Source organism: Bos indicus, chromosome 25, assembly GCF_029378745.1.
Source record: "Bos indicus isolate NIAB-ARS_2022 breed Sahiwal x Tharparkar chromosome 25, NIAB-ARS_B.indTharparkar_mat_pri_1.0, whole genome shotgun sequence".
NCBI classification, from domain to species: domain Eukaryota; kingdom Metazoa; phylum Chordata; class Mammalia; order Artiodactyla; family Bovidae; genus Bos; species Bos indicus.
Window position 1 is genome coordinate 22,561,626 of NC_091784.1, and position 27,552 is coordinate 22,589,177.

The window sequence follows — 27,552 nt, forward strand, 5'->3', positions numbered from 1 at the left end:
TCACCTTTGGCTCTATGATGGCAGGAACTTTTGTCTTTTATTTAACAGTGTGCAGAAAAACACATAACAGATATTCCATAAATTCAATCCTGAATGAGTGAACAAATGAATGAGGAAGTAGAAGCATGCAGGCTCCATGGAATCATAACTTTTTTCCTAGAGAAGTCAGAATCTGGATATATAGGTGAAGTTCTACCAATGTGAACCAAAAAGTATATGTTCACTGGAATGGCTAAAAGAATGTATCCAAGGCCACCTGTTTGAGACCCCTGCCCTATAGGATCCGGGCCCACTGGGAACTGTGTTCCCCATCTTCAGATAGTGCAGCTGCTCCAGGAATTGAGTGGTTCTTAAGGATCTACCAGCTTTTTCCTCTTTAGGCCCAGGCCCCATGAGGTCTTATTTGTTGTTATAGACCAAAATCATCCAGAACTCTTCATTCAAAAGGCAGGATGTGGGCTGTAAGCTTCCAGCTCATCAGTTCAAAGAAAACCTACTTCAGCAGCAATGTCTCCTGGGATATTTTCGCAAGCCTCCCTGGAAGATGCTGGGGCCTCTTAAAGGACTAATAATAGACAGACACGTCCAGTTTCCCAAACATGTCAAACTTAAAAGTGAAGGCTATTTTTTCCTTGTTACCTTTGAATTACTACGTAGGGAAAGGACATTCCATTATGACAGTCATCGCTCTCCACATGCCACTTAATAACGATTTAGACTCAGCAGCTTCCAAGCGAAATCATCCTAGGAGGAGCTGAGCTTCATTAGGCAGAAGTTCAGTGTAACTGGTTCAACTCCATCCGGCCCTCCTTCAGCCCTTTGTCACCAGAATGCTTTGTGCTTCAGCAGGTTTAACCACTGTTCAATGACAATGTGACTTTGGGTGTCTCTTTTAATCACTCTGAGCCTTGCTGACTTTATCCATATGAAAGTTCCTAAACTGACACAGGGTTACCTAGAGGACTGAATAAAACAGTGCAAGTATCTGTGACACTCACCTGGCACCTGATGTTTATTATTATTGAACACTTACTGGACGTGGGTGGGGGCAAAGAGGTAATGTCTTTTAAGTTTTCATTCATCCACTTGTTCACACAATTACTCATTCAACCAATGTTTATTGAGCTCTGGGGAGGTGTCAGGCACAGAGCTTGGTGCAAGGTGACATAATGGTGAATAGCAAGAGGTATACATACTATGAAAATCTCTCCAGATGCTGCCACTTGCCCAAAACATCTGCGCCTGCTTGCTCTCAGAGCCTAGGACTAGTGCAGGAGTTCACAGTCTAATGCAGCACTGTGTTCCCAGAGTGTGGAGCATGGTGGGTAAATGTTCAAGTGCAGTTCATGCATGCTGTCATTTAGTCACTAAGTTGTGTCAGACTCTGCGATCCAGTGACCTGTAGCCCACCAGTCTCATCTGTCCATGGGACTTCCCAGGCTGTTCGCTTCTTGGATGGGGCACTAAATCACACTGCATTACTCATGTAGATAAGTATTACTCTTTGGTTGCCTTTCTAGCTTTCAGATTCCATCCAGGGGAGAGTCCCAGTTGAATGCTAGTGTGTCTTTAGCATCTCTCTAACATTTGGTAATCTCCCATAAACAAAAGAAGGCCTCAGGCGCAGATGTTTTGGGCAAGTGGCAGCATCTGGAGAGATTTTCAAAGTATGTGTACCTCTTGCTATTCAAACTCAGAAACTAGATAAATATTTTTCCCTAGATGGTGCACAAATGTGACCAGCATTTGTGAAGATGGGTCAGGAGTGAAAGTTGGGGAAACGCTGGCCTCTTAAATTTCTTCCAACCCCTCTCCCCACCTATAAACATTTTTTTATTGGCGTATAGTTCATTTACAATGTTGTATTAGTTTCAGGTATACAGTAAAGTGAATCAGGTAGACATATATACATATATCCACTCTTTTTTTTTTTCTTTTTTTAAAGATTATTTTCCCTTAAAGGACATTATAGGCTTTCTTGGTGGCTCAGTGGTAAAGAATCCACCTGCAATGCAGAAGGCGTGGGTTCGATCCCTGGGTTGAGAAGATCCCCTGGAGAAGGAAATGGCAGCCCACTCCAGCATTCTTGTCTGGGAAATCCCATGGACAGAGGAGCCTGGTGCGCTACAGTCCATGGGGTTGTAAAGAGTAGGACACAACTGAGAGACTAAACAACAATAGGCCATTACAGAGTACTGAGTAGAGTTCCCTGTGCTACACTGTGTGTCCTTATTAGTTATCTATTTTATATACAGTAGTGTATATATGTCAAGCCCAATCTCCCAATTTATTCCTCCCTCCACCTCCCCACTCCCTTTAATGGCCCCATTTTACAGTTGACAGAAACTGAGTCTCTTTGTGGAGGGGATGGACAGAAAGTAGGGAGTTTTCTTCTAAACGATCAGGCGAGCAAAGCCAAGAATTGTCTTCGTGGTCGAGTTAGACGTGTATGTATAAAACAATGATTACTCCTCCCTTCCCTCTGCAGTACGTGTGTGCGTCTTTGTGTATGTGTGTGTGGAGCCACAGGCCTTTCCGAATGAGTGACAGCGGGAGCCCGTCCCTCCAGGAGCCGCGTGCTGAGTGACCAATGGCACAGATAGGCTGTGGATGGGTACCAGTCTCTGCAGAAGCCCGGTTGGAAACGGTCGCACCCACCCTTTCCACTCCCCACCGCTCCCCCTTTTCCTCCCCCCACCCCCCTACCCCATTTCCATCAGTCTTTTTCCGCTCTCGGTTTCCCCGGGCGCACCCAAGGTGCTTATCGCCTTCTTGCAATCCAGGCCGAGGACAGGGTCGGGGGTGCGCGGCGCGGGGGGGCCGAGGCTCAGGTCTGGCGGTTGCAGACTGCGGTCCCCGGTGCCGCCGCAGCACTGCGGCTGAGAACGCTTCGCTGGGAGGCCGGCAGCCTCGGGGTGCTAATATGTAAAGCAGCTGGCGGCGCTGGGCGGGGCCTGGAGGCGATGCAAATGAGGGAGGCGGGGTCTGCCCGGGGCTCCGCCCCCCTCCCCCGCAGCTGGGGCCAGCGGTGCCAAGCGCAGCTGGACTAACAGCGGCAGCTGGGCGAGTGACAGCTCCAGCTCCGCGCGCCGCGGCCGCCAGAGCCGGCGCAGAGGAAGCGCCCGCGGCCCCTGGCGCCTAAGCGGCCGCCTCCTTCCGCGCCTCCCGGGCCCGCAGCCCGCGGTCCCGCGGCCCCGAGCCGGCACTTCTCGGGCTCCGGCTCCCCGCGCGCAAGATGGCTGACCCGGCCGCGGGGCCGCCGCCGAGCGAGGGAGAGGAGAGCACCGTGCGCTTCGCCCGCAAAGGCGCCCTCCGGCAGAAGAACGTGCACGAGGTGAAGAACCACAAATTCACCGCCCGCTTCTTCAAGCAGCCCACCTTCTGCAGCCACTGCACCGACTTCATCTGGTGAGAGCGCGCCGGCGCAGGGCACCTTCTCGGGGCCCCGAGGGCAGCGCCGCGCGCGCGGGGACCCTTGTCCGCGTCCCCCCTCCGCCCTGCGCCTCCGAGGGAGGAGAAGCCCCACATCCCCGGAGCTCCCCGCTACGGACCCTTCTGCCCTGGACTCCCCGGTGGACGGTCCTGCGGCTTCCCGCTCCCCCGGGTCCCAGACGGCCGACCGCGGGGTGCCTCCTGCCCTGTCTCCCTCCCAGTCGCCTCGGAGCGCCCTGGGGCCGCGGCGCGGACGGCTGTCCCTCCCCGGGAGGGCAGTGTCTCTAGTGCCTTTTCGCACGGGGTTCCCTGTCCCTCCGCCTCCTTCCGGGCTCGAGGCACCCTCACCCCCCTTCCCTCCTTTCCGGGGGCAGCGCCCTGAGTGTCCTCTCTCTATCTCCCTGCGGGCACAGGGCATCCTTTCCTCCTCCTCCGTGTCTCCGAGGGCAGCGCCCTGTGTTATCTCTTTACTGCTCCTCCCTGCGGGCCTGGGTTCTCCTTTCTACTCCTCGGTTTCCCGGTGCACATCACTGCGGGAACCCTCTGGTCCCCGGTCCTTCTGGGCATGGGGAGTCCTCTCTCCGTCCCTGTCCTCCCGGAAACACCATCGCCGCGGGGGCTCTGCCAGTCTCCCTCCCGATGCGTCTTTTTCTTTTCTCTTTCTCCGAGGGTACGCGGGCATCTCTGTGGGCAGATCTCCTGCCTGCCCTCCGCCCCCACCACGACGGAAACGCTCCCCCAACCCCGCCACCTGGTGGTCGCAAACTCCTCTCTCTGCTTTTTGAGGGGAGATGGAGGTTACCGCTGAACTCCTACCTTCCCCCTCCCCCTGAAAGGCGGAAGACTCTTGGGCACCCGCCTGTGGCTGGGAGGTTGCACCTGGGCCAGAGGGGCAGGGGAAGTGGGGTGACTCTGCGGGGGAACTAACCGGCGGCTGGGCCCCTCGGGCTGTCTGACATGCCTCCTTCTGCCTTTGCAGGGGCTTCGGGAAGCAAGGATTTCAGTGCCAAGGTAGGCTGTGGGGTTCTGGCCCATTTGTGCAAAGAGAAGGTAAAAAAAGACTTCCTAGAAGTGACTGAATTAGGCAGAGAGTGAAGGCACCACGGCTGTCAGAGTGACCTCCCAAACTAGGAATTCATCACCACAGAAAGGTCTTGTTAATACAAGGGGTGCTGTATGTGGGGCAGAGGTGCTCCATCCAGGAAGGGCTGGTGGGGCTGAGAGGCCCCGCTGGTCAAGGAAGTGTATCCACCCTTTTTACCTTCCTGCAGCTATCCGAAGAGTGAACCTGTCCTGCCTGGTCAGTTCGCCAGATAGGTGCACGCATGAGTGCTAAGTCGCTTCAGTTATGTCCAACTCCTTGCGACCCCATGGACTGTACCCCACCAGGCTTCTCTGTCCATGGGATTCTTCAGGCATGAACACTGGAGTGGGTTGCCTCCAGGGGATCTTCCCGACCCAAGGATCGAACCTGCATCGCTTACCTTTCCTGCACTGGCAGGCAGATTCTTGACCACTAGCGCCACCTGGGAAGCCCCTCCCCACCGATTCCTGCTCTCATGCCTTTCCACATCCCTTGCCCCATGGAGGTCTCTACAGGTGGCCTCTGCCTCTGCAGATGGTGTATCCCCTAGAAAGGCGACTGTGATTGTCCCCTGGGCCTCTGCCCTCTCTGAAGAAGTGGTTCCAGATGGAGTGCTTCTCAGATCCTGGTTTAAATTGCCCTTTCTCTCTTCTGGCTAGGTACAGGAAGGCTCCAAGTGACTGCTTACCTGGGTCCTTGCATCAGGCCTGAGATCCTTGACCCTAGCCAGGGATGCGCAGCCTAGGGGTGACTCGGCTGTTGCTAGCTGCAGGTTCTCTCTCCAGATGCCAGATCACCTGTAGTCTTGTTTAGCCCTTAGGGTGTCAAACGTTTTTTTAATTTGATGTCAACATTTTAGAACTGAAGATTTCACAAACGTATCTGACTTTGCAGCTTCAAGTTTGCTGACTGTTGGTCCCACTGTCTTTTTAGAACTACCGTTTGGAGCTGAGAGCAGCTGTTTTCATAGGCAGGGTGCACATTCACCATTTTGTCTCAGTCGATTGCGACCAGGCCTGCTTCACCCAGTTTTGGCCCCTGTAGGGCCAAGAGTTTCAACCTCTGGTCTGGAAAGTGCCTGTTTTTAGACCAGCTATGGCTGAGTTTGGTGAGAAATGTCACATTTCTGGGGAATGTCTTAGGGACCAGTTGATTGCCCTGATAAGCTGGGCAGAGATCAGGGGAAGAAAGCATTTGAATATTAAAGAGTCTGAGATGTGACTTAGCACTGACTGACAGTTTAGTTGTAGCACCTCCACCCTCCAGAGAAAGTAAAGTGATCCCTGGTGAGTGTGGGTGGCATTGTCAGTTGTACAGAATGCCTGCAGTGTGGCACTGCTTTCTTCTGAGACTTGTATGTCCTCTAACCTGAAATCTGAGCCGAGCCTGCTTAGCTGCTGAGTGTCATAGAACCCCATCCCCCTCCTCCTTTACCAGGATTTGGAGCCCCAGTTTTACACACTGCATGAGAAGATTTCCCACATCCCTTTAAATGGCAACATTTTGGTTCTGGTGCAAACTGTTGGATTGTTTTCTAGAACATTATTAACCCCTGGAGCAGAATGCCAGTGGTGTCTTAGCCCAGGAACACGTAGATCTTTGAGGTTACCTCTCACTTTCATGAATCAGTTTCTGCCTTTGTGGCTTGCTGAGGTCCAGGGTGATTTTTGAACATTTTAATGCAGCTTTTCTATCCCAGCTGCTCTGCAGTTATTAGCGATGGGAACGTTGCTTGCAACATGCAGGTAATGATACATCTGAAGCGGGAGATCCTTTTATTCAAAGAAGGAACAGTGGTCAGCATTTTCTGGTGCAGCTATTAAGGCAGAATTAAAGTTTCTAATGAAACATGGCAGCTTAAGAGGTCGCCATGCTTAATTTTTTAAATCGCTTTTCTTTATCTCCTCTCCAGGCAATGTAGCGTAGTGGGCATGTGCACAGCCTGTCAGGCTATCACTGTGGCTTGGAATCTTGGCCTGAGACTTTGCAGCTGTGTTACTTAGCCTCTTTGTACCTCAGGCTCTTCATTTATAAAATGGGTCCAGTAACAATACCTACCTTTAAAAATTGCTAAGTGGCTCCAAGTTGTTAACAGTATGTAAGATGCTTGGACCAGAGGTCAGCACAGACTCAGCACTCAGAAGATATCATCTCCTAGGATTGTCTCCAAACTAAACTAGTGGTGGGGCAGCTGTGTGTAAGAGGAGACTGGGCTGCAGGGTTACTTTGCTATGAAACCAGCTGCCATGTTAGAGTCAAAATCCAGCTGTGAACATGTGGTCACCTTGTGTTACTGCTTTGTTCATATATGCCAACTGGGCTGGATGGGAAGGAGCCAGAGAGGGGAAGGGGCAGTTTGACAGCCCTTGAAATTGAGTTGTTTAGGACTTCATGCTTAGGGATATTTAGGAAAGGGAAAGATTATCCTCTTATCCTGGGGCTTCCTTGGCAGCTCAGTCAAGAATCTGCCTGCAAGGCCGGAAACCTGGGTTCGATCCCTGGGTCGGGAAGATCCCCTGAAGAAGGGAATGGCCACCCACTCCAGTATTCTTGCCTAGAGATTTTCAAGGACAGAGGAGCCTGGTGGGCTACAGTCCACGGGGTTGCAAAGAATTGGACACGGCTGAGCAACTAACACTTACTCCTTACTTAAGATTGTTCTCAGGTACGCTCAGAATTACCTGGGACTAATCTTGGAACCTCAGAGCTATTCCTTATTCAAGCATTTTGGGCACTGCGTATTTCCTCAGGGTGAATCTAATGAAAATGGGATCAGCATTGCATAGAAAAATGCCTAAGGTTTTATTGTCACCAAAGTCAGAGGTCCAAAGGCCAGGGTCCTGTGTTCTTTTCAGTTTTCCACTCTACAACCCCAGAAGTGAAAATTATCTCATGGTTCAAGAAGGATGCTGGACTATCCAGTCATCACATCTTTATTTCAGCCAACGGTAGGAGGAGTGGTAAAGGAAGGCGAAGGACACATGAACAGGAAGTTGCCTCTTACACTTCTGCCTGAATGCTGTTAGCTAGAACTTAATCAAATACCCACACCCTGCTGCTGCAAAGGAGTGTGTGGGAAACGTGATGTTAATTTCAGGTAGCCCTAGTCCCAGCTAAAAGCTAGGGTGGGGGGTTTTCCACCTCAAAAATAGAAGGGACTAGGGATCCAGCCTCTGCCATTCTTGGGTAGGAGGTGTGTAGGATGATCATAAGGCAAGGAAACCACTGAGCCCCAGGCTCCATGGTGCTACCATGGAAATTGGGGATGCTAAGATGGAAAGTCCATAAACCACGGGAAATTGGAAATTTGTGTGTGCTCAGGGAGCTGAAGAATAGATTTTCTTGCTTTTGTACAAAAATCTAGATTGACTGCCACATAATTTCTCCCGTTTTGTTTCCACTCTCTGTATTTTCTATAAGACCATTCTCGGTGAGGTAGTTTAAGAATGTCTCTGGTGACAGGGGACTGGAGCTGAGAATCTGTATTATGACACTGCCTAAATTCTGAATAAGAAATAGGATCCCTCAGATAAGCAAGGCAGACTTGTCTCTGTAGCATTCTTTAGAGGAGCTGCAGACCTGCCATTTGTGCCTTAGTTGTAATTAAGACAAGGCTTTGGGTGGAATTAGACTCTTACCCCAAGAAGCTTTTGCAGTTTGGCAGAGAAGGAAAAAAAAATTTTTTTAAAGGAAGTGACATCATTAGAAATAGGGAGACAATAAAATGCAGAGATTTAGAATTCCTAGCATGTGGTTGGAGTCAGAAAGAACTGGGTTTGAATCTATGCTCTGCCACCTACAACTGTGTAAAATCGGGCAAGTCTTCCATATGTCGTGGCCTCAGTTTGCTCAGCTGTGAAATGGGCTGATAGTACCTACCTTATAGGGTTATGGTGAAAAGTAACGAAGTGGTACAAGAGAAGTATCCACTGTTGCTAATTCTAAGTTAGATGATAATTATTACTTCTTTAGCTGTAGGGAACTGTGTCAACAGGGGACAGAGTTAATACGGGAACTCATTAAATGACTGTGACTTTCATGTATTTAGGTGGGTTTTCTTCTTAGGTATGTTTCTTTGCAGACTTCAGGTGACATCAGTGAGTCTGGCCCCAGCCAGCCAGCTTGCTTAGATTATATTTTCTCACCCTTCTTGTGAGAAGAATCTAAACTTCCCATGGACTCACTAGAAAAACCCCAGTGCACTAATTTTCTGACTATGAAAACCTAGCATTGATGATTATAATGAATAAACCAGCTGTCCCCTTTCCTGCATAGATTAGAAAACGTGTTTTTAAGCCTTCTTTTTTAATTTTTATTTTTTATTGAAGTACAGATGATTTACAGTGTTGTGCAAATCTCTGCTGTACAGCAAAGTGACTCAGCTACACACATGTAGACATTCTCTTTAAAATATTCTTTTCCATTATAGTTTACACAGGATATTGAATATAGTTCACTTTGCTTTTTAAAAACCTTATAATAGACATTATTCTTAAAAATCCCCAAAGTATTTCATGAATCCAGTCATTGCTGGTTTCATCAACTTTGACTTTATAGGATTCAAGTTTATTTTAGTCTGTAGTTAGCACATAGAAATTAGAATATGTACTTTTTAAAAACAACAAAGATGAATCAAACGTTCATTTTATTTTTGGCATATTTTTTTCCCTAGGAACTTATGATGTCTTCAAGTTCACATTGAACTCTCTCAGTAAAATCATTAATAGGGCCCCCCCTATTTTTGGCCATGCTATGCAGCACGTGGGATCCTTAGGTCCCCGACCAGGGATTGAACACGCACCCCCTGTATTGGAAGCATGGAGTTTTAACCACTGGGCCACCAGGGAAATACCCAGAGGGCCTTTTTGTGTGTACAGTCACATGTCAGGCCACAGGCTACTGGAGCCTCTGTTATTCCACTTCTCTCCCTTCCCAGAAGTAGATCCCAGAGGCCTGTGAGTGAGACTCCACTTATCTCTTGGCTTCTTCTGAATGTGTTCTAGGGGTCCCAGGTGGATAAAAGGCACAGGCTTTTTGAATTTGTGTTTGTTGGCTTGACTTTTTATTTTTTTCCACCTGAAATGGGATTTGGGGCTCAAAGTCCCAAATGAAGTAAAAAATTTTAAGGGTAGATTAATGCTGGATCTGAACAAGAAGAAAGGTTGATTTGTTGAAAAGGCAGCAGCCAATTCATTTTGAGCTGTAGAGCACTCAGGGAGAGCTTGAAGCTTGGTCACTGGGCAACAGAATGCCTTTCTAAGTAAATATGGAAAATATGACCTTTGAAAATCTAGTTGATATGATATTCTGGTTATTAGAAACTCATTAAAAAATATATTATTTCTGAGTACCAGTGATACTCCAAGTACTGCCCGGAAGCAGATGCAGCATGCTTATGGTGCATTTGGGTCAGTAAAGAAAAAGATTCAGAGAACTTAACTGGTCAAAAGATAAACCAAAGGTGTGAAAATAATTTGTACATGTTCTTGCTGTTGGGGCCTCTGCCTCTGTCTCTTTCTCCCTATCTTTTTGTTTCTGTCTCTGTCTCTCTCTACACATGCACACAGGCACACACACATGTGCATATACACATAAATAGACCAGTATATCACAATTTGATAACATGTGTCTCCTTTGGGTGCTTTTCAGCTACAAGTAGTTAAATTATTAAGTACAATTTTAATCCTCTGGTCTTTTGTCTTTGCAGCCCAATTAATTCCTGGGTTGGAGAGGGGAACCAGCTGAGAATTTCATTATCTGTGGCTCATGTTTTCAAAAGCTTGGTCCCTTATCATTCTTGGCATTTGATCTAATCACAAGGATTCTTTGACATCATTCATCCCGTGTCTTCATTGAAATTGTATAATGCTTCTCAGAAAGTTCTGTTGGATAGAGCTGCCTTAGACCCTAGCAGTAGGTTTCACAATAATCCTAATGTGAGCAGACTCTGGGAGATTGGGATGGACAGGGAAGCCTGGCGTGCTGCAGTCCCTGGGGTCACAAAGAGTCAGACGTGTCTGAGCGACCGAACAGCAAATGTGAGTGCATTTAACTTAACTGTCAACTCTTAACTCTTCTTAATATGAAATACCAAATTTAAGATTAAATTTAAAAGAAAAGAGGACATAAAAACTGACAAAAGATAAGAAAATGGATAAAATTAGAGAGAAAAGAGGCAGGTGAGGAGGGGATTTGGTGATGAGGTGGGAAGGAGGCCCTGCTTACCACTTGGTCCAGCACTTGCTTATGTTCTAAAGACACATACCAGAAACAGATGAGGCTTCACTGGTCCCCATCGGAGTGGATCCAGAGAGACCCCAGGGAAATAGCAATTTTGTGTCCTTCTCATCTTTCTTTTTAGACATTTACCTTTATGGGGGGTTGTGTTTAAAACACACATGGTTAAAAAATAAAGTAATACAAAAGTAAAAAAAAATTGTGTGATAGACTGTTGACCTTTTTATAGCATTCACAAAATCCAGAGCGTTTACATGTGGCATTTGGAGGTGTGATGAATGCTTGGAAATCTGGTGGGAAATTTGTCTATTTACCACATCCATCCATCCATCCTTCCTTCCTTCCAAAAAGTATTCACTCATTAAACTCCCTGTATCAGGAATTATGTTAGATGGCAGGAGCACAATGGTGAATGAGATTGAGAAGATTCTTATTGTCGTGGGGCTTCCAGTGTAATGGGAGAGATAAGACATTCTACCGATACAAATCATTGCAGCAATGTTTAATTTCACTCTTGTTAGAAAAACATATCATATATTAATGCATATATGTGGAGTCTAGAAAAATGGTAAAGAAGAACCTATTTCCAGGGCAGGAATAGAGATACAGATGAAAGAACAGACATGTGGGCAAAGAGGAGGGGAAAAGGGAGGGCGGGACGACTTGGGAGACCGACTGACATATATACACTGCTTTGCGTAAAGAGCTAGTGGGAACCTGCTGGAAAGCACAGGAAGTGCAACGCGGTGCTCTGTGAAGACCTAGAGGGCTGAGATGGGGTGGGTGGGAGGGGGCCCAGAGGGAGGGGATCTGTGTGTACATAGAGCTGCTTCCACGCTGCGTCCACACTAAATTGTGCAGCAGTAACTAACACAACATTGCAAAGCTATTATACTCCAATAAAAAGCTTCTCTCTTGTTAGACTTTGAAGGGGATGTTCAGGGTGCTGTGGGGGCATGTAGGGGATGCTAGCCTATGTAACAGTTGGGGTGGAGTCAGGGAATTAAACATCAAACAACTTCTCATTCTTTGAGGTAATCTGAGAAAGTCTGAGTTGTCAAGGAACTGGAGCTAAAAAATCTGTATTGTGAAGTGGCTCATATCCTAGATAAAGATACACAGGAGGTCTTATCTCTGTGACATTCCGTGGAGAAGCCCTGAATCTATCTGTGTCTTGGTACTATGAATATTGAGTAGAATTAGACAATTATGTTAAGATGGCTTCTCTCTCAGTTTGACAGACAGAAAACGTTGTCTCCTCTTAGCTAATAACTCAGGTGATGAGCTGGCTTCCTTTTTGTTCAGGGACTGCCGTTTGAGGTTGTTCTAAAGGAGAAAAATCACCATTTCAGAGATGGAGGGGCAAGTCTGAGGCAACAGACTGAGAATAAATAGAGCAATTATACATGTGTGTGTGTGTGTGTACACACAGAAATTCTTTTCCATTAGTTCATTACAAGATATAGAAGTATACAACTGAGTCGCTCTGCTGTACACCAGAAACTGAACATTGCAAATCAACTATATTTCAATTAAAGAGAGAGAGAGAGCAAGCAAAATCTATCAGCGAAAGGCATTTGTGAGCTAAAAGCCAGTTTGCAAGGGCACAAGATTAGTTGCATTTTCTGCTGAATACCTTCCTCACCCTGGGTCCATGGCTGATTTCCTATTGCTGGTTCATTCCATTGGCTTGGGCGGTGTGTTTTCTCTCGTTGGGAAGATAATTTTTAAGTAGTTTCACAATAAGCAGCATTGATTCACATGTAGAGGAAGATCCTTTGTCAGTTCTCTTTCCATCTTTCTGATTACTTCAAGAATAAAGTCTCAGTCTCATAAAAATCTGAGTCCTTTGTGTGTGTGTGTGTGTGTTTAATAAAGGGGCTACAGGGAATTATAGAAACATACAGGTATATTAGTTTCTACCTGTAATCCACTTTTAACTAATGTTGAGCCTCATGCTGTTCTTCCTCTGGGCCTCATTTCTTACTGGCTCTTCCTCCTTGTGAGTCAGGAAGAGGGGTTTCAGTGTCTTCCCAGAAACGTTTGGTGTTGCAGGGAAGCTGTGTTGCACAGAATTGAAAGGCACAGCAGTTCAGACTCTGACAGTGTCTGGAAGAGATGATAGCGTTTATTCAGGATGATAGCCTTTATTAATGTTACTGTTGTTATCGTTGCTGTTGTTGCTACCTTTTCTTTTTTACTTTCTTTTTTTATTTTTTAAATAAGGGTATAGTGGTTTTATGGGGCTTCCCAGGTAGCACTAGTGGTAAAGAACCCACCTGCCAATGCAGGAGACCTAAGAGATGCGAATTCAATCCCTGAGTTGGGGAGATCCCCTGGAGGAGGAAATGGCAGCTCACTCCAATATTCTTACATGGAGACTCCCATGGATAGAGGGGCCTGGCGGGCTATGGTTGGTATGATTGGCAAGAGTCGGACAATGACTGAAGCGACTTAACATACACACATAGTCGCTTTACAGTGTTGTGTTAGTTTCTGCTGTACAACAAACGGAATCAGCTATGTGTGTGTGTGTGTCCTCTCCCTCTTAGACCTCCCTCCCACCCTCTTCCCCATCCCACCCCTCTAGGCCATCACAGAGCACCCAGCTGAGTTCCCTGTGCTATACTGCAGGTTCCCCTAGCCATCTATTTTACACATGGTAGTGTATATATGTCAGTCCTGGGAATTGTCCTTTGCTTGCTTGTCTATGTCTTTTGGATGTCTCTTTCCCCTGTAGCCCACATGCAAAAATTTGCCCTACTGGGTCAGAAGGAGAACTCAGATCCAGACTAGGAGGGTTCTGGTCCTCCTTATTGAGTCTTGGCATTCGCTTAGTAAACAGAAATTAACTTTGCTCAACAGTAACAACGTTCCTGGGGGAAATTCTAGACTCTTCTTTCACCTTGCCACTGCCCACTGCCCAGTTAACCAAACTTTGTGTCTCTAGATAGGCAGTAAAAATTGGACTTGCTAGTGAAGGCTCAGAAATCAAATAGACACGATTTCCTATCCTGGCTTTGTCTTTCCATGGCCTTGTGACCCTGGGCTGGTGAAATATGATCCTGCCTTTATACACCTATCCTGATAGCTCAGTTGGTAAAGAATCCACCTGCAATGCAGGAGACCCTGGTTCAATTCCTGGATCGGGAAGATCTGCTGGAGAAGGGGTAGGCTATCCACTCCAGCATTCTTGGGCTTCCCTTGTGGCTCAGCTGGTAAAGAATCCACCCTCAATGTGGGAGACCTGGGTTTGATCCCTGGATTGGGAAGATCCCCTGGAGAAGGGAAAGGCTACCCACTCCAGAATTCTGGCCTGGAGAATTCCATGGACTGTATAGTCCATAGGGTCACAGAGAGTGGGAAAAGACTGACTTTCACTTTCACTTTCACGTCTGTCTATCCATCTACCCATTTACCCACCAATCCATTCCTCTGTCCACCCAGCTGTTTTTCTGTTCCATCATCCATCCATCTATCCATCCAGCCATTTCCCCATCCATCTGTCCATCTGTCCATCTATCCATTCATTCAGTAAATATTCATTGAGTGCCTACCATGAATTGGGTACTGTTCTAGGAGCTAAAACTAGACCAGTAAAGGAGCCAGAGCCCCTGCCCTCAGGGACATTTATTGGAAGAACAGCAATTAAGTAACTTAGAAGAAATACATTGTTTAACATCAGGTTGCAGTATGGGCTTTGGAAAGAAAGAAGACACTGTGCTTGCCCTTGAAAATCTCTCTGGTCTTTGGAGGGGAGAGGAGAACAGCAGGACCAGTTACTTCCGGTACATAAATGAGAAGTATTACACCAAGGGTGTGAAAAGGCTTTGAATGACATCCGTACTCCTGGGAGGAAAGGAGAAGATTCCACACTGGAGCTGACATTTGGGAACAATCTTCCAGCAGGAGTGGGAGTTCCCAGATTGACAGGGGGTGAGGGCTGGGGTGGGTGTTTCGGGCAGAGGAGAGCAACATGGAGCCCTGGAAGAGTGAACGGGCTCCGCCGGGAACAGGAAGTGGGGGGTGTGCGTGCAGGAGGAGCTGGTGGGAGGGCAGCGTCATGTGGGGGCTGGGGCGGGGGGTGTCTGGACCTTGTGAAGGAGCATAGTGACTAGGAAGTGACTGTTGTCATTGCTGTAGAGCGGGATGTGTGGGGGTGAGTGAGATGGCCAAATGTTCGAAAAAGAGAATGAGATGTATTCTGAAACCGTAATTGCTGTGACTCAGTTCCTGAAATTCCAGGCTGGTGGGGTTGGAGGTCAGATAAGAGAAACTGAAATGACCATTTAGAAGCAGTGGTGGTGTTGATGGGCGGGGGGTGGGGGGGGGTGTTCCCAGAGCGTGGAGGGGCTGCTGCTATTTTGCACATCCTAAAGAGACATTTGGATTTTCGTGTCAGTCATATTGTTGATGATTCTATTTTGGGAGGTGGTTACTGGGTTATTTTTATGGTTCTAACAATAGGGATATCACTCTTTGCTGCATCTTTAATCGTAGAAGGCCACAGAAATGATGTTGTCTCTAGAAGGAATCCTCCTACTCCTTTTCTCCTCTCCTGCTCTCATGCACCCAGCTCGTGTTTATTGAGCACATGTTCCACTGGAGGTAAAGGATTTGTGCTTTGGAGACAGGATGGCGTCAATATAAATCTTGGCTTCTTTTTTTTTCTGCCGGGTGGCACGTGCGATCTTAGTTCTCCAACCAGGGATGGAACCCATGCTCCCTGCATCGGAAGCACAGAGACTTAACCACTGGAGCACCAGGGAAGTTCCTAAATCTTGGCTTCTTATAGTGGGCTTCCCAGATGGTGCAGTGGTAAAGAATCTGCCTGGCAATGCAGGAGACGCAAGAGATGCAGCTTCGATCCCTGGGGTTGGAATGATCTCCTGGAGTAGGAAATGGCAACCCGCTTTTACCTGGACAATTCCACAGACAGGGAAGCTGCCGGGCTACAGTCCACGGGGTCGCAAAGAGTTGGACACGATGGAGCAAATGAGTACACACATATGGGACCTTGATCCTGTTGCTGAAGCTCTTTGAGCTTTTGGTTTTTTCAGAGGTCAAAGGCTGTCATTAGAACCTAGTTTATAGGGCTCATGGCTGGTGTTTCCTGAGCTCCTTGCTGATTCACAGTAAGTACTTGATAAACAGAGTTGATTCCATTATTTCCACGGGGTGGACTCTGTCTTGTCCTTAACTCAGTCTATCATCTTGTTGGGAGGCAAGATGAATGCTCCCGAGTCAAGGACATGATGCAAGAATGAAGGTGCTTACGTGTCATGGTCAAGAGCACTCGGGGAAGCCGACAGTGGATTTGAGGGTGGAGCGCTCAGCTGTGGTGAGAGAGGCGATTTGAACGTGGCTGAGCTCAGTGCTTTCTGTGCTAGCTTCCTGGCTTTCAATGCTTTCATTGGCGGCAAACCTCAGAACTGAAATTGAAATTGGATTGAATTGAAATCTGTGATTGCCCCACCTGCTGCCTCATTTTGAAAACGTGTTGATGGCATTTCAACTTTAAATAGATTTCGGACCAGTTTCCCTTTAAACTCTGGAGGTCCCTTTAGGCTGTGGGTGGGATGTCTACCATGCCCTTTGAAGAAGACTCCTATATAATGTGGGTGAAGGTAGAGAGTGAGGTCTGCAGGACTGTCTCTTGTCTGGATGTGATGGTGGGGGTGCTGATTCTTATGGAATAGCCCTATTTTGAAGACCTTCCCTCCCTAAAGGTAGGGTCCGTTCTTTAGAGTTTAGGCAACGTGGCAAAGGAGAATTTTGACAGTTGTCTGGATTTTTTGTGTGCCTCGAAAAATGTATGGTTGGAGGTATTAATAATTCTATCTGGGGCAACATTATTCTTTGGGAAGCAGCGTTGGCATATAGGATGGTAAAGGACCATTTTCCATTTTGGTTAGAGGTCCATCTTTTTGGTGGCTTGCTCTTCGTTGTTCCAGGATTAAGTCAGCATCCTTAACATCTGCCTTCTCTGGGCCCTCAAAAGCCTCTCTTTGAACCACACTGCAACTTGAATTTCACTTTCTAGCTGAAGACTCCAGCTGGTCTTGCTCAGTGTGACACAGCTCTGCCCGGCCCAGGGCTTTTGCACGTGTTCTATCTTGAGCCTGAATCACTCTCCCCTCTCTTCTGACCCCACTACCCTCCTACTCATTGTTCAGAATTTAGTTCAGCTGTCACTTCTTCAGAGAAGCCTTCCTTGATCTTCCAAATCAGGTTCTCCCCTGGTACAGCCTCCTAACCCCTTGTCACTTTCACATTTTCTAAGAAAAAAATGTTCATTCATTTATTTAGCTGCACCACATTCTAGTTGCCTCTTGTGTGACGTCCCTTGCGGCACCCAGGCTTCTTTCTAGTTGTGATACGTAGGGGCTCAGTAGTTGCTGTGTGTGAGCTTAGTTGCCCCACGGCATGTGGAATCTTATTAATAGTTCCCTGACCAGGGATCGAACCTCTGTCCCCTGCGTTAGAAGACAGATTCTTAACCATTGGACCACTACAGAAGCCCCTCCATATTCTAATTGTATGTTTATTTGACTGTTGAGTGTTCGTCTTCCCCACTAGACTATAAGTTTCCAGAGAGGTGGGACTCCATCTCTCTCACTTCCTGCTGTTCCTGGAGTACCCAGGTCTATACCTGGCACGTGGTGTGTACTCGTAGATACCTTTTAAATAAATGAATGGTATGGGGAACATAAATCCACTGAGGGAGTCATTTGATTTGGGTTTTAGTGCTAGTTTTGCTGTAGCTTGATCTACAGTTTTCCTAAAGAGCGCATCACTTCCTGATTTACAGGCTCAGATCATTTTTGTTTGAACAACAACAACAAAAATTGTCCTCATTAAAGCCTGTTGAGGAGTGATTTTCAGAAGTATGTGAACGCTTCAATCTTAACCTCAGCTTTGGCCATGTTTCTCGGTAAAGACAAAGAGTTTCTCCGCTGAAGTCCCTGACTTTAGGACCCTGGTAGGCTAGAGTGACAATAATTTCCTTTAACAGTATATAAACTGGAAGCTACTAAAATGGCTATCAGCAGTGCACAGTGGAATACTGTACAGTAACAAGAGTGAGTAAACTCCAGCTGTATAAGACACGGATGACTGGCAAAAAACGCCAGATGCACAAGAGTATGTTCCGTAGAATTCCATGTACTTGAAGTTCAGGGACAGATGAAAGTAATCATTTGTAGTAATCATAGGTGATAGCAGGTAGGGTGGTGATTACCTACAGGAAGACTGGTGGGGACTAAGAGGGGACACCAGGGTTTGGGTGATGTTGTTTCTTGATCTGGGTGCTGGTTACATGGTGGGTTCATGACCATCCACTGAGCTGAAGACTTGTACCCATCTTCTCTTATGATAGTACACTTCAACAAAAACATTAAAAAAACACTGAGCTTTGGAAATTTCCTAGTGGTCCAGTGGTTAGGACTCTGCCCTTTCACTGCTGAGGACATGGGTTCAAGCCCTGGTTGGGGAAATAAGATCCCACAAGTCATGTGGTACAGCCAAAAAAAGCACAGAGCATTAAGTCACTGAGAATCTGAGAAATGTTAGTGGGGACTTTTTCAGTTCTGCACACAGAAGTGAAATCTGTAGGGGAGACAAGCACCTTCTGGAGTCAACCACAGAGGGATGGTGCCGTTTGCCTTCTTGGGGGGACATCTGCTTTTCATTTCAATGTTGCCCATCCATTGCAAACTGTAGAACAAGGAAGCCAGGGCATCCTGACAGTTTTCCCACCCAGTAATGCGGCTCTGTTATTACCAGGAGAACTTGAGCTCATAAACTACTTTTCGGGCTTGCATTTAAAACATTCTCTCTTTGCTAAGGTATTAGTCAGAGTCTGTGAAAGCTGCTGTAACAGATAAGCCCTGACACCTTTGTGGCTTGACGGGAAGCATTTATTTCTCACTCATGGCACAGATCCACTGCAGGCGATCCTGGTCAGGCAGCCTCCCTTGCAGCCACCCAGGTCACTCGCCACTGGGCAGGAGGATGGGGAAAGGGAATATGAGAAAGCACACTCATTTCACAGCCACTTCAGCCTGGAAGGGACGCTTATTGCTTCTGCTCACATTCTCTTGGCCGGAGCTTGGGCACAGAGGTGCGTCAACCTCAGGGGGTCCTGGGATGTGTCGACCAGCTCAGGAGTAGAAGCAAATGGGTGCCTGCTGAGAAACAGCGAACCCTGCTCAAGCTCCCAGAGCCATGGTTTCCTTTGACTTCCGTGGAGCTGGGCTATTTGATTTTACCTCTAACTTGACTTCTTTAAACCTGAGAAGTGAAATGCTAGACCTCTTTATTTCGTCAAACACAGGAAGGGATGTTTGGAGGAGAACACAGTCTGTTTGTGTTGCTAAGGATGAAATAAAGAGACACTCTTTTTTGCTTTTAGCTGGCAGAACAATCTGGCTTTTGTCAGAATTTCCAGTTTTCCAGCCTGTCAGAATTCTTGCCGCTTCTGGTTGCCCGTGGACATCACAGACACTTTGGTTTGAGTCAGAGATGAGCTCACTCAGTTACTTCTTTGGAAAAGGCTTTTGCTCATTCGTCATCTCTCCTATGGAAGAATCCTTTGGTGGTTCTACTTTTGGATATTTGACCAGACACAATTACCTGGTGTTTAACAAACCACCCCAGTCCTTAGTGGCTTCACACCACCACTGTTTTATTTAGCTCATGTTTCTGTGGGTCAGTACCTTGGGCTGGGCTCAGCTGGGCGGTCCTTCTGGTCCAGGTGAGGATTGGCTGCTCGTGTCTGGGGCCCCGGAAGGCACACCTGAGACCCCTGAGGCTTTTCTCCAGGTGGTCTCATCTTCAGTGGGCTGGCCTGAGCTCGGCCACGTGGTGGTGGGTGCATGCCCAGTGCATGAGAAGCGGTCACAGGGCCTCTTGAAGTTTAGGCTCAGAACTTGCACAGTGGCACTTCTCCCATATTCTCTTAGTGAAAGCAGGTCACAAGCCCACCTGAGAAATAAGGGAAGAAAGAAAAGGGGAAGAGCCTATTCCTCTTGATGGGAAAAGCCGCAAAGACTGTGTGGCATTTTGGGGAACCCTAGCAGGCCAGTTTCACCGTGGCCCTCATGACTCCTTAGCGCTGGTACAGTGTGCATCTGCCAGACGGAACTCGAATCTGTGGCGGGTCCCAGGTGAACTTTGCTGTGTATCGTGTCTGTCTCTGGGATCCCATGGACTGCAGCCTGTGTCTGACTCTTTGGAACCCTGTGGACTGTAGTCTGCCAGGCTCCTCTATCCATGGGATTTCCCAGGCAAGAATACTGGAGTGGGTTGCCATTTCCTTCTCTCAGAGATATTCCCGACCCAGGGATCAAACCTGAGTCTCCTGCATTGGCAGGTGGGCTCTTTACTGCTGAGCCACCAGGAAAGCCCACTCACCACTTAGACATCATAAAAGGACTCAGGTCACAGAGAAATGAAAGGGCCAAATGCTTTATGTAAAGGGCATAGCCCAGGGCTTAGTGCACACGAGGCACTGACTGCTACCACCATCACTACCGAGTATACCACCAAATATTGTCACATTACCACCACCCGGGTCCTGCTGTGGACTTGGCATTACACTAAGTACTTAAGATCCATAGCACGAGGGAGAGATTTGAGAAGGAGACAGACATGAGTGAATCCGTGTCATTCCACGTGGCCCGATGGATCACAGAGCTTCAGTGGAGTGAGATGAGGACTAGGGCTTGAGTTCAGACCTCAGCCCCTCCACTGATCACATGTGAGGGCTTGGGTGCCTTTCTTAACCCCTCGAATCTCTGGTTTCCTCATCTGTGAAATGGAGGTAACAACACAGAGCCCGCCTCCCAGGATGCCGCGTGGATTGAATGAGACCAGGAATGCAAAAAAACATGTGATTGCTCCTTAAATGTTAGTTCTGAAAAACAGTTCTCAAAAACATCTTTGAAAAAATGTCCTAAAGGTACCATTTTTACTTAAATGTCCTCCTGTGACCCTGGCCAATGTCATTGCAGCTTTGTCTTCAGAGATGGAGATTTGCAGACAGGTGGCTTATAGGAGGAGGAGCTCTTGGGAACAACATCTGTAAGGGAGGGAGGGAAGCAGGGAAGGGAGAAGTTGAACTGCAGTGCAGTTGTTGTAATAGAGGCCAAAGCCAATCTGGTGGCTGGAGCTGTGATGGTCCTTCAGAAATGGGACAGTGGGATCTGCACCAAGTGGGCACTGGCTGTGGGCTGCTCTTGGGGAGCTGGAATTACCCTGGGCAAGGCAGCTTTCTTCTTCTTTTTCAAATTATTTATTCATTTGTGGCTGTGCTGGGTCTTTGTTTCTGCGTGGGCTTTTCTCTAGTTGCAGTGGATGGGGGCTACTCTCTCATTGCATTTGTGGGCTTCTCTTGTTGCAGAGCACAGGTTTCAGGCGCACCAGCTCAGTAATTGTGGAGTTTGGGCTTAGTTGCTCCATGGCATGTGGGTTCTTTCTGGACCAGGGATCGAACCCGTGTCTCCTGCCTTGGCAGGTGGATTCTTGACCACCGAGCTGCCAGGGAAGCCTAAGGCAGCTTTCTTCTTCAAGGGAGGAGTCCTAGGGAGGACTGTGAACCATTGGCCTTCTGAGGGAACTAGTGTCCTGATCCTGCAGGTGTGAGGAGGGTCTAGGGGATCCTCTGTGGGGCCCACAGCCTGCTTCCAGGTGTTTCTTAGAGACATTCCAAATCCTATCTCCTTGACTGTTCATAACCTTGTGGGCTTTTATCCTTGGTCCCTTCCCAAAACTGATTTAGTTGCCATGTAGGTTCATAGGCTGTATCTTCCAGCATTGAAATATAGAGAGTCTTAATCTAAGTAGGCTTAATCCAAGCAGGACGTGGGAATGACTTGCCCATGGTCATCTAGCTACCGGGCAGAGACCTGGTTTACATGCCTCCCCTTATTTCCTTCCACCATGCTCTCCTGAGTCACAGGCGATTCCAGCTTTATTCGAAGCCTGGACTCTGTAACCTTGGTGCCTTGACCTTCACCGTTCCACCTTCTTGCAGCTCCACGCTGGGAGGAGTTTTCCTAAATTCCTTTAAATATGTTTCTTAGACTGTGGATCATCACTCATTAGGGTGTCATGAAATCAATTTAGTAGGTTGTGAACACCGTGAAAAAAATAAACTTGAAAATATCAGAATGCATAACACTCACAACAAGTATGGTTTCATAAAGCTTTTATTTCATGTGAACATTTATAGGCATGTGTGAACTGGGCCAGATATAAAATGTATTTCTCACTGTGGGTGACGGTCAACGTGGTTTCAAAGTCATTGTGAGAAATACAGACACGAGGTCTGGGGGCTTGTGAAATTGACTCTTGAGGTTCATGGACTGTTGAGGCTTTACTTATTTCTAGAGATGATGTACGTGCATTGTTTTCAATCCTTTATAATTAGATATTGTATTCTCATCCCATCCTGCTATCCCAAGGTTATTCTAATGATCATCTTTGAGCTTTAAACATATCACTGATGAAAGTTACTTTTCCACATAGAATTCTAAGTGTGGGATAGGAGTTTTCCTTTTTTTGTAAGTGAAATTATTGGTTTTGATGTAACTGCCTGGCCTGACCTGTCTCTTGGGTGAAGTGTCCCAGTGCTACGTCAAGTGCTGGCAGAGAGCTGTCCCTCTTCCGCAGATGGAGAACTGGTTATCCTGGGGGATAATGTGGGTTGAGGAAGAAGTGTTTTATGAACAGAATCAGCACAGGGGTAGGAAGGAGGAGGTGTTCAGGGGCCTCACGGAGCTGCCGGGAGATGTGGGAAGAGCGTGCAGGCAAAGAGGTGGGCTGTGTCGCCGGGGTGACTCTCTGCCGACGGCAGCCTCCAGCTGGGCCTTCCGAGGGCTGGGACTCAGGCTGTGTTTCTGTTCTCTGGTGTCCTTGATAGGTAGGGGCTCAAATGACAGCTGGCCTCATTGTGTTTCCCTTTTGGCTTTCTCTGATTTGGGGCCTAAGGGCCACTTGGGGGCCAAGGCACTCCAAGTGAGACCCAAAAAAAAAAAAAAAAAAAAACCAGGTTCAAGAAAAAACAAAAATAAACAAATGGGACATAATTAAGGAAAAATGGTGCTGATGAACCTGTCTGCAGGGCAGCAGTGGAGATGCAGACAGAGAACAGACTTGTGGTCACAGGGGGGGAAAGAAAGAGAGGGACAAACTGAAAGAGTAACGTTGAAACATGTACCTTATATACATTACCATGTGTAAGATAGATAGATAGCCAATGGGAATTTGCTGCATGACGGAGGGACCTCAAGGCTGGTGCTCAGTGACAACCTAGAGGGGTGGGATGGGGTGGGAAGTGGGAGGTGGGAGGGAGGTTCAAGAGGGAAGGGATATATGTATATCTGTGGCTGATTCATGTTGATGTATGGCAGAAACTAACACAATATTGTAAAGCAATTATCCTCCAATTAAGAATAATAAATTTATTTACAAAAAGAAGAAAAAATGAGTCTGGGTTAGACCTGTTCCTGCTTGAGTGTGTGTGTTCCTAGGAGAGTCTCTATCAGCAGCAGAAGACTGGCCAGGGAAACTTCCATTTCCTGGACATCTTCACATAAGGCTTTCAAATGCTGCTGACTCACAATGACGTTTATTGAGAACTTACTATGTTCCTGGCATGGTTCTAAGTGTTTTACTTTGGCCACCTGATGCGAAGAGCTGACTCATTTGAAAAGACCCTGATGCTGGGAAAGATTGAGGGTGGGAGGAGAAGGGGACGACAGAGGATGAGATGGTTGGATGGCATCACCGACTGAGTGGACATGAGTTTGAGTGAACTCTGGGAGTTGGTGATGGACAGGGAGGCCTGGCGTGCTGTGGTCCATGGGGTTGCAGAGAGCTGGACATGACTGAGTGACTAAACTCAACTGAACTGAACCCTTTTAATCTTCACAACAGCCCAGTGAGGCTACTACTTTATTATTCCTATTTTATGCTGAGAAAACTAGGCACAAAGTTAAAGAGTTGTTTCCAAAGTTACAGGTTCAAACATAGATTTGAGTTCAGGACTGCATAAAAGGGATGGAGAGATGATGATTGTGACGGTGATGACGATGACAGCTAATATGTGAGGGCTTGCCGTGAGCTGGAGATTTCAGACTTCATCCCTTTGAATCATCATCCTTATTATCACCTCCATTCATCAGTGAGGAAACAGGCTTAGGAAGGGTAAAGAGTTTTCCTGAGAACTGCAGAGCCCAGATTGAATTCAAGAGCTCAGTTGGTAAAGAATCTGCCTGCAATGCAGGAGACCCCAGTTTGATTCCTGGGTCAGGAAGATCTGCTGGAGAAGGGATAGGCTACCCTCTCCAGTATTCTTGGACTTCCCTTGTGGCTCAGCTGGTAAAGGATCTGCCTGCAATGTGAGAGACCTGGGTTTGATCCCTGGTTTGGGAAGATCCCCTGGAGAAGGGAAAGGCTACCCACTCCAGTATTCTGGCCTGGAGAATTCCATGGACTGTATATATATAATCCATGGGGTTGCAGAGAGTTGAGAGACTTTCACTTTCTGTCTGAGTCAGATTCTGAGTTCCCAGTCACCAAGGTGAAGGGCTTGGGTGGGAGAGAGCCTTTGGGTGAGTGGAGGGCTCTGGCAGAGGGAGGGGGAACCGTGGTCAGGCAGGCTCTGGGGTGCTTGAAGATGATCTAGCTTATCCTTCAGAGCTAGGAAAGCTTGTTTGCCATAGCAGTGGGTGAAACTGGCAAAATCTGATGGACGAGAAAACTTCTTTGTGGGAAAAAATGTTTTCAGTAAATTGTTTTTGACCAGTGAAGGAGTTAGCACATGGGTAGATTTTTAGCTGTGGCCCTGAAAAAGGAATTCAGAAAGTGGCTTTAGGTCTGAGGTCTCTTGATGGTCATGTGACCACAGTCAGCTGATTTCTTTGTATGTGAGTTGCTGGGCTGGGAGGACAGGCTGAGAAGCATGAAGTCCTGGTGTCATTTGGAAGGAAGGGTTCACATACAGCAGACATGTCTGTGGGATGATAATACTTCCCTGAAGAGCTGTGCTCGTTTATCGAGGCCCTGAGCTGGATGCTTCACATATGATTGCATTTAAAGTCTGCAGCACCCGAGGAGATGGGTCTCATTTTCCCTCCATGAAGAAACTGAATTCCCTGGGAGTCCAGTGGTTAGGACTCCATGCTTTCACTGCAGGGGGCACAGGTTTGATCCCTGGTCAGGGAACTGAGATCCTGCAAGCCACGCAGTATTCCTCCACACCCCAAAAATAAAGGAATGGAGATTCAGGGATATTAACTTGCCCCAGGTCTTTTTTTTAGTATTTATTTATTTGGCTGTGTCTGGTCTTAGTTGTGGCATGTGGGATCTCTCTAGCTGTGGTGCACAGGCTTAGTTGCCCCGTGGCATGTAGGATCTTAGTTGCCTGACCAGGGATTGAACTTGCATCCCCTGCACTGCAAGGTGAATTCTTAACCACTGGACCACCAGGGAAGTCCCTGCCCCAGGTCTTGAAACTAAGAAGAATTTGAAGAGGATGACAAACCCAGGCCATCTGTTCTGAAGCTTGTGGTTCAGGGATTCTGCCAGGGCCCTTGATCAGCCTTTGGCTAGGGCATTGTGACGTATCATAGTGTGGTTTATGTGAATGAAAAACATTGCCTTCCATATTGGCAAACAAAGGATGCTGCAGCCATCAAGCCATCAGGATGGAGATAAAGGAGCTGCTGCCAAGCTCTCAGCCACTGCATGTGGGAGCCCAGGTTATGAATTGAGTTTTGAGGAAGTGGAAGCGGGTGAAGCAGAGTGTCAGTGAAGGGGGAGGAGAAGCAGGAGAGAGAAGGGACACTTGGCCAAGAAATAGTAGTTGAAGGATCAGGAACATTAAGCTTGAAGAAGAGAAACTTTGGAGGGGCAGAGCGAAGGTAGAATGTTGAAAGGAGAGAGAAAACTCCAGGGTTCAAAGAGAGCAGGACTCCTCTTAACGTGTTGAGGTTTACAGTGCTAAGTGCTGGCGAGAGCATGGTGAAGTAACAGCGGACCAAGGAAGGCTTCCTTCCGGGAGACGGCGAAACCATTTGGTGTCATTTCAGGGGGGCTCCAAAGAGCTCTGGTACCATGGTCCTTTATGTCTCAGTGTAGAAAAGAATTCAGCGAGGGACAGAGTGATAGATAAGAAGCGACATATTAGAATGGGACACTTGTGAGGTTTACAAGCAAGAGGTTGAGAAATGTGGCACCCCAAGAACTTAGCCTACAGTTTCATAATCAAAGGAAAAGTGGGGAGGAAGAAAAGAACTTGTTTGTCTTTCTTTCTTTCTTCTTTTTATTAAATATCCTGGGACAGTGCCCTGTATCTTCTGACACCCTCTCTTGACTCCTGATTGTCTGTGGCCCCTTACCCAGTGTGAGGTTTTTATTTATTTAATTTTTTTTAGCTGTGCTGGGTCTCCGTTTCTGCTTAGGCTTTTCTCAAGTTGCAGCGAGCAGGGCCTACTCTGTAGCTGTGGTGCGCGGGCTTCTCATTGCCGAGGCTTCTCTTGCAGAGCACTGGCTCTAGGAGCCTGGGTTTCAGTCGTTGCAGCTCATGGATCAATAGTTGTGGCTCGAGGGCTCTAGAGTGCTGGCTCAGTAGTTGTGGTGCACAGGCTTGGTTGCCCTGAGGCATGGGGATCTTCCAGGACCAGGGATCGAACCTGCGTCTCCTGCATTAGCAGGCAGATTCTTAACCATTGAGCCATCAGGGAAGCCCCTTGTTTGTCTTGAGTGGACGTCATGCTTCCATCATCAGCTCCTCCTCCCGGTTGAGCAGGGCAGTTTTCTTGTCCCTACATCGTCGAGCTAAGTCCACAAATTATTGTTTTTTATGCATGCAGAGAGGGTGTCCTAGGGATCGCTAACTCACTGAGCTCACCGGGCAGGTTGTGGATCTCATACCACCATTATTTTATTGTTTGGGCACATGTCCCATGCTTCTGTTGCACCATTTTGTTGCTAAGCAAGCCTGCTTTCTTGAGTAATCATTAAGTTACAGGGATCTTCCATATTTTTCTACCTACAATCCCATACTGGGATTTGGGCTTCCCTAGTGGCTCAGATGGTAGGGAATCTACCTGCAGTGCAGGAAACCCGGGTTTGACTACTTAATTACCTACTTTGTCCCTTTATTCTGTCCCTATCAATGAGAGGGGAGAGCACAGGTGGAATTAAAAAAGAAGGGAAAATGGGCGGGAAATAAAATAATTTTAAAGCCAGTTGGGGCTTCCCAGGTGATGCTACTGGTAAAGAACCCACCTGCCAATGCAGGAGACAGACATGGGTTCAATCCCTGGGTTCGGAAGATTCCCTGGAGGAGGGCATGGCAACCCACTCCAATATTCTCACCTGAAGAATCCCCATGGACAGAAGAGCCTGGCGGGCTACAGTCCATAGGGTCGCAAGGAGTTGGAGTTGGACATGACTGAAGTGACTTAGCACACACATGCATGCACAAGGCCAGTTGAGGGATTCTTCTTACTGGTCTCTACTTGCTTTGTGAAGTAGGAACAGAGGATTAGACAGATCTGGATTCAGATCCTGTGAGCCCTGGCAAATTTCTTATCCTTGACTTGGTCACTTTGAAACAAGGGTAAATGATAAGCGACAGTACCTTCTATAAAGATTTGTGACAATCACATGTAATAATGTCTGTGTGAGGTAGAGCCTCATTTTGGCACATTGAACAATAAAAGGGGTATGAATCATCGTCAGCTATTGAGGGATTTCTCATTTGGGTACTTGATGAAGAGGGATATCAT

The 27,552-nt window shown here is 47.3% G+C and overlaps 1 protein-coding gene across 2 annotated transcripts in view; it reads left to right on the forward strand.

The window, feature by feature from the left end:
• The first annotated feature begins 3,027 nt into the window (after positions 1–3,027).
• Positions 3,028–27,552, forward strand: part of PRKCB (protein kinase C beta) — a 374,732-nt gene continuing 350,207 nt past the window's right edge. Inside the window, exons 1-2 of one of the 2 annotated variants that reach the window (XM_019987893.2) lie at positions 3,028–3,408; positions 4,412–4,443. In XM_019987893.2, coding sequence (XP_019843452.1) covers positions 3,236–3,408; positions 4,412–4,443 — 205 coding nt within the window. In that variant the 5' untranslated portion in view covers positions 3,028–3,235. The remainder of the gene's footprint in view (positions 3,409–4,411; positions 4,444–27,552) is intronic. The other variant, XM_019987894.2, reaches the window with a different exon arrangement.